At 44.6% G+C, this 7,430-nt stretch overlaps 1 protein-coding gene across 1 annotated transcript; it reads left to right on the top strand.

The window, feature by feature from the left end:
* The first annotated feature begins 2,352 nt into the window (after positions 1-2,352).
* On the top strand, positions 2,353-3,387 carry LOC118654455 (melanoma-associated antigen B18-like). Its single transcript, XM_036305779.1, has one exon. The coding sequence runs from the start codon at positions 2,353-2,355 to the stop codon at positions 3,385-3,387; it is 1,035 nt and encodes a 344-aa protein (XP_036161672.1).
* Positions 3,388-7,430: the final 4,043 nt, after the last annotated feature.

Below are 7,430 nucleotides of genomic sequence, written 5' to 3'. Positions count from 1 at the left end.
CGCCCAAACCCCCTGATCGCCCTGCAGCTCTGTGTGTTACCGGGGGCGGGGCCACAACCTCCCTATCTGCTCTGCTCTGTTCCTGACGGTGGAAGGCGCCCCAACCCCCTGATCAGTCCTGCTCTGTGCCTGATAGAGGGGCGCTCCCCAACCCCCTGATCGCCCTGTGGCTCTGTGTGTGACAGGGTGCGGTGCCCCAACCCCTTGATCGGCCCTGCTCTGTGGGTGATAGAGGGCGGTGCCCCAACCCCCTGATCCGCCCTGCCCTGAGTGTGACAGGGGGCAGTGCCCCAACTCCCCTATTGGCCCTACTCTGTGAGTGACAGGTGGGAGCTCCTCAACCCCCTGATCGCCCCTGCTCTGTGCTTGACAGGGTACGGAGCCCCAACCCCCCTGATGGGCCCTGCTCTGTGCGTGACAGGGGGCAGCGCCCCAACCCCCTGATTGGCCCTGCTCTGTGCATGACAGGGTACGGAGCCCCAACCAACCTGATGGGCCCTGCTCTGTGCATGACAGGGGGTGGCGCCACTAACTCCCCATCGACCCTGCCTTGAGTGTGACAAGGGGAAGTGCCCCAATCCCCCAATCGGCCCTACCCTGAGCATGACTGAGGGTGGCATCGCAACCTCCCAATCTGCCTGCTCTGTGCATGACAGGGGAAGGCGCCCCAACTCCCCAATCGGCCCTGCTCTGAGCCCGACCAGGGGCTGCACCTAGGGATTGGGCCTGCCCTCTGCCACCCGGGAGCAGGCCTAAGCCAGCAGGTCGTTATCTCCCAAGGGGTCCCAGACTGCGAGAGGGCACAGGCCGGGCTGAGGGATCCCCCCTCCCCCCCGAGTGCACAAATTTTTGTGCACTGGGCCTCTAGTTTTTCAATAAAGTTCAAATAGCACATGAATTTGTGGTACCAATTCTGCTGTTTAAACCTGGACTTGATTGCATAGCAAGTGTATAGCTATGCACAGGAATATGGAATAAAAGTCATGAATAATGAAAAGAAAGAGAAATACGATCTTCTAATTAAACATTTCAAAGAAATTGGTTACCAAATATTCAAATGTATAAGAAACTTCAGGAAGCTGATGGAGAAGATAACTATAGCCAAATCAGGAGTCTTACCACACAAAATAAATAGCTAATTAGAATGTGTAATTATGATGATATAATTGAAAACAGCAGCAATATACAAAATATACATAAAAAGAAAACTAACAAAAGTGTACATGATCTTTATGGAAGCAAATATGAAAATATTTCAGATAGACTTAAATAAAAGGAGTCTCTAATAAAGCAATATACTATGTTTATTCATGGTAAACATAATATTGTACAGATGTCTATTGTCCTTAAAGTATTTACATGTTTGTGACTTACCTCTTATCAGCAGATGAGTATAGCCCAGTATGTACAAGGCATTAAGGAAGGCACTGAGGACTGAGGGGAGAACCCACTTCAAAATAATGTGCCACAAGGAGTCCCCCTACTGTCAGTCTTAGGATGTCCCTGAGCTACTAGGCTTAGGTTTCTGCTGCTTCCTATCGGAGGTTCCAAGAGAAATGAGAGCCTTGGTCTGAGGCCAGCTCACTCAGGTTCCCAGAAAAAAAAGTCTTAGGCCCTGTCAGGAGTCAGAAAAGACCCTTGTGTGAGCTCTGCACGATTCCCCTCCCCACGGAACAAAGTGAGGGTGCCATCACCAGAACCCTACCTCTGCGCTTATTCTAGGAAGCCAGGGTGGGAGTGGCTGGAAGTGCTCTCTCTCTGACTTCTGCCTTATGAGCTCTGGAGCTTGCGGCTTTGGTCAGAGGTGTGTAGTCTAAAGTCAGTAAAGGTGGAGTCCTAAATTTAGACAGGTATGGAGGTGAATAACATTTGTTAGAACTGAAGGAACACACTTCTCCCAGAATTGAGGCCCTCAGCCCACAGAGTTCACCCTACTCTGACATTGCCCTACCCTGCCTGGTGTGTCCCTCAAATAGCTCAAGCATGGCTGTTAGGCCTAATGAACCCTCACTTCCACTTAAGGAATTGGTGGGATAGGAAGCCTTGTTCTGAAGAGGAAGCCTCAAATTAGCAGAAGGAGTAGTCAAAAGACCAGTCAGGAGTGAAGTTTAATATCCTGAGTTAGATTGGTGGTGACAAGCCACTGCAGAACAGAGGAGGCCCCCAGAGTGCCTTCTGCCACTGTCTTGTGGTTTCCTAAAACAGTACCCTTAAGGGAACCAGCAGAGGCAGCTTTTCTTGGAGCCAATGTATAATCTCCCTACTGGGACTGTGCACATAATCTCTTCTTCTGTCTTCTAGGGTGACCTGTTCATCAACTTAATTGCTTGAACCCCTACCTGCTTTCTCATCATGCCTCGAGGTCAGAAGAGTAAGCGCCGTGCCCGCGAGAAACGCCGCCAGGCCCGCCAGGCCCGTGCTAAGACCCAGACCCAGGTTCTGGAAGGTGCTGAGGCTATTGCAGCAGAGGAAGGAGAGCTCTCCTCTGCCCATCCTGTCCTGGAAGACAGCCCCCAGAATGAGCTTGCTGCTGAGACACCTAGCACTTCTACGGAGCCTCAGGAAATCCCATCTAACACTACTGGAGCTGCTTCCGGTGCCGATTCAAATGAAGGTGCCAGCAAACAAAATGAGAAAAGCTCAGAATCCACAAAGACCTTGGAGAGTTTTCGCAGAGATCCTTTAAACAAGAAGGTGGTTCTGTTGGTGCAGTTTCTGCTGAAGAAGTATCAGAGTAAAGAGCCAATTACAAAGGCAGATATGTTGAGGTTGGTGATCAAAAAGTACAAGATGCATTTCAATGAGATCCTGAGAAGAGCCTCTGAGCACATGGAGCTGGCCTTTGGTATTGATTTGAAAGAAGTGGATCCCATCAGGCACTCCTATGCCCTTGTCAGCAAGCTAGACCTCACCTTAGATGGAATGGCAAATGAAGAGAACCTGCCCAAGACTGGCCTCCTGATGATTGTTCTGGGTGTGATCTTCATGAAAGGCAACTGCGCCCCTGAGGAAGCTATCTGGGAAGTGATGAATATGATGGGTGTCTATGCTGATAAAAAGCACTTAATCTATGGGGAGCCCAAGAAGGTCATCACTGAAGATTTGGTGCAGCTAAAGTACCTGGAGTACCGTCAGGTGTCCGACAGTGATCCTCCACGCTATGAGTTGCTTTGGGGTCCAAGAGCCCACGCTGAGACCAGCAAGATGAAAGTCCTGGAGTTCATAGCCAAGATCTATGATACTGTCCCCAGTGCCTTCCCAGTCTGGTATGAAGAGGCTTTGAGAGATGAGGAAGAGAGAGCCCAAGCCAGAGCTGCAGCCAGGGCTCGTATTGCTATGACTGCGCACTCTAGGGCCGTGGCCAGCAGCTCCTCCCACATTAAGTAAAGTCTGAGGCAAGTCCTTCACTTTTTGCTTGAATAGTTTTGTCAACGTTCTAATAGTGGAGAGCCAGACTGGGGCTGGAAAGTGTGTATCATCTTTGTGTTCTTATTGTATGTTGGTAACTTGGAATTTTACCTTTATTTTTTTTCTGGTTGTTTTAGGTTATGTTTCAAATGTTGACTTCTGAGGCAGATTGTTTTCTTTGTGGAAGAAAAGAGCAGTCAACATTCTAAGTAGTAGATGGCCAAGGTGCATCTGGAAGGAACACAGTATTTCTGTTGAGTGTGGTAAACTTTAGAGTTTTATCTTTTTTCCTTTCTTTCGTTTATAACATTTTAAATGTTGATTCTTTAATAGATGGTTTAAATCATTTCAGAATCTAAATTTACTAATGATTTTAGTTACATGCTTATTTCTTGTAATAGATTTAAGATTAGGAGTTTTATTATTCTGTAAAACAAATTGGGGAAACCTTTCATATTTACTGAACCAGAACAACACAACATGGCATTGTAATAGGCATTTCTGTGGGACTGTGAAAATATGAGCAGTAAAATTATTGGTATCAAAAAATAGAGGGAGAAAAGTAAAAGATGTTCAGTTTTTGGCTTCCCTTATTCATTTTAGTCTGTTATTCTATAAAAATAACAGCTACATACCTGGATTTTCTTAGCTTACTGAAGAATGTAGGAGAAATAAAATGTTTATAAACTAGAGCTCATGTTTACTGTCTCATTTATTTCCCAAATATCAATTGAACAACTGCTCTTTGAAAATCCTGTTAGAAACGGGGAAACTAGGATACAAAACATCCCCACCCTCATAATTTCACACTCAAAGAGCAGTAATAATATGAGGAAGATGGTGAAATAGCCTGTAAGAAAGGGTAAGCAAGAAGGAGAAAAGAGGCAGGGAAGAAGTTGGGAGAAGTGGGAATGGGAGGGTGTCTGGATGAAGACAAGGTATAAAATCCCTGAGGGAAGGCAGTTTGGGCTTTGGGGAACTACAAGTCCCTCAGTGAGTACACTGTTAATTTGAGTGGGGTGGTAAGCTAGATGAGGCTTTGGGCTTGGTGAACAGAGGCCAGACAGACACATGGTGTTTCTCAATGTTGAAGGACAAGACCCTGTAATGGAAACTTGCATTAATAGTTACTTTAGTATCATCAGTAAACCAGAGGAAAACCTCCTCCTGGGGCAGAAATGGAATGTGCCTGTGTTCGTGCTTGGGTGCAGTTGAATGCAGAGCACAAACTAGGTGCTCTATGTACAGAGTATTTAAGGGATTTCTGAGACATAAGGATGAAAGTCACTGAAAGTGGGATGCCAAGAAATTACTGTATTGGCCCTATTTTCCCTGAACTGGGAGAGAGAAACAGATATTTTAATTAGGTTAACTTGAGTGCAATTTTGCAAACCCCAAGGGAGGGCTCCATATCTGGTGGTGATGAAATGAATGAAAAAAGGGATGGTTTGGATGAAAAGGCACCTGGGAGGGAAGCAATTGGTCCTTGACACAAATTCTAGGACCTCTGAATTGTATCCAACTGAGGAAGGGTTCCCTGTACCCAAATTAAGTAACTTATCCTCAAATGGGGAAATTTATTTAGTTTTACTTACTAAGTAGCATTATGAGTGAATTTTGTGTTATTTGTATTAGAAACCTGCATATTTTTGATATCTTCTGAGGGGAGGGTGATATCATCTGTGGTAAAAATAAATAAATCATATGATAACTGCCATTCAATTAATACCTACTATTGTCCAATTACTCTGACAAGTGTTTTATGTCCATTGCATACATTCCAACAGTCCTACAAGATATGGCTTATTACACATACTTTTCAGATGAAGAACTTGTAATTTTCTCAAATTCTCATCACTGATAAGTAAAAGAGCTGGTACTAGAATCCTGGTACCAATTTTTTCTAGAATTCACACTTTTCCTCTTCTTCCGCCTGTCTCTTCATTATCTATTCTTCTCACCACTCCAAGATGTATCACAGGCTATTAAAAAACAAGACTTTCTGCCCTACCAGTGTTGCTCAGTGGTTGACTATCGACCTATGAACCAGAAGGTCATGGTTTGATTCTTGGTCAGGGCACATACCTGGGTTTGGAGGTCTATCCCTGGTGGGGGGCATGCAGGAGGCAGCTGATCAATGATTCTCTCTCATTCTCTCTCTACATTCCTTTCTGAAATCAATAACAATATATTTAATAAAAAAAACAAGACTTCACTACAAAAGTACTAAAAGCAGTCCTCATGAAAGAAGGTAAATATGAAAATAAAGAACAATTTTGGGATTGTCCATGGGCTTCTTTTGCTGAGGATCCTTCTGTTCCTCATCCCAGAGTCCCTTGAGAGCTAACTCTTCCAGATGCTAGCACAAGTTCTGTGCCAGTCGGTTCCTACATTGCAGAACATTCCCCCTAGGGATTCCCCAGTGTGGCCTTCTGTCCAAACTGGAACCTCATATACTGACCAGCTCTTCACTGTGTCCTCTGGAGGCTGCACCCTGCTTCCTGTGATGCAGGAATCACCTGCCCTCCCCTTGACTAGAGCGTTCCAACACTCTGCAAGTGTACCTTGGAGATATATCCCTCTCAGTGGGACCATTGACATGAAGTCTAGATAACTTATTACCACAGCTCCAGCTCCCACACCCATCTCTACATCAGTCTTCAAAGTATTTTCCAAATGAGCTGGTGGATACAGTCTTATTTCTTACAGAATATACTGGTAATTGATGTGAGACAACCCAAATATTGTCAGTAGGATTTTAAAGGGGTGTGTTATTTGAGACTGGCCACTGAACTCATACACCAATGAGTTCATACCTATAAGGTCAATACCCGCCGAAACCGGTTTGGCTCAGTGGATAGAGCGTCGGCCTGCAGACTGAAGGGTCCCAGGTTCGATTCCGGTCAAGGGCATGTACCTGGGTTGTGGGCATATCCCCAGTAGGAGATGTGCAGGAGGCAGCTGATCGATGTTTCTCTCTCATCGATGTTTCTAACTCTCTATCTCTCTCCTTTCCTCTCTGTAAAAAAATCAATAAAATATATTAGAAAAAAAAAAGGTCAATACCCAATGCCTTCCTGGTAGGTCAGAGATGAAGAAAGACCATGGAAATCACTGTGTAATAAACATCTACTGAAGTTGAATTCCTCAGAACCCAGAGTTCTTCTAAGACAGGAATAACGGTTTCTTAACAGCCATGCTATCTTTAAAAAGCAAAGATTAAAATAATTCACCATCCTTCTGCTGCCTCTTATCTCAGTACTTGCGCCAGAGGAAAATGCTGCCTTCTCCTTGTTTCTAATGACACCTGTATAAGTGTCCTGAGTGTTCAGTCATGCTGAGGGTTTCTGGGACTCAAGGTTTTGACCATACTTCATAGAACATTCTCATCCTATTGACACTCTACAGTTTATTTCAAAGGTAAGTGCAGAAAGGAGCTATTGAATGAATAAGGTGAATCCTCCCTATTGAGATTTTACGTTATTCTTTTGAAAATTAAACGTGATCCAGCATTTGAAAGTATCTCCCATGTAGCAGGATTGGAAAATTGCAAGGCAAAGTGGCCTCTTTAGAAACTCCAAGGAATGAAGAGGTTTTTTTTTTGTTTTTGTTTTTTTATTGTAGTAGTTGCTTTTGTGTGAGCACCTACTATAACAGTTTATGGGAGAGAGCACATGCTAATTCATATGGTGCCTTGCTCTCCTCCCTGGGTTGATGGGGAGACTACACATTCCCAATCCACTTATATTTATGGAAGGGTCTGTGACTACTGTTGACACTGAAATATGAACAGAAGCAACGTTTGTCACCCTTAGGACAAGAAGTTTGAAAGCCAGTATGCCACCTCCATGTTTTCTGTTCCATTGATCAGCAAAAACAGATTCCTTGTTGGGAAGTAGAACCATCTGATAGGAGCAGACTGGATGCCATATCAGTTTTTATGTGCATGAGAAATAAACTTTGGTTGTTTTAAGCCATTGCAGGTTTGCAGATCTTGTCTGTTGCACTAGCTAGCAGTTACT

The sequence above is a fragment of the Myotis myotis genome, unplaced genomic scaffold, assembly GCF_014108235.1.
Source record: "Myotis myotis isolate mMyoMyo1 unplaced genomic scaffold, mMyoMyo1.p scaffold_m19_p_4, whole genome shotgun sequence".
Classification (NCBI taxonomy): Eukaryota; Metazoa; Chordata; class Mammalia; order Chiroptera; family Vespertilionidae; genus Myotis; species Myotis myotis.
Note: the sequence above shows the minus strand (reverse complement) of the source record. Positions and strands in the feature narration are given on the sequence as shown.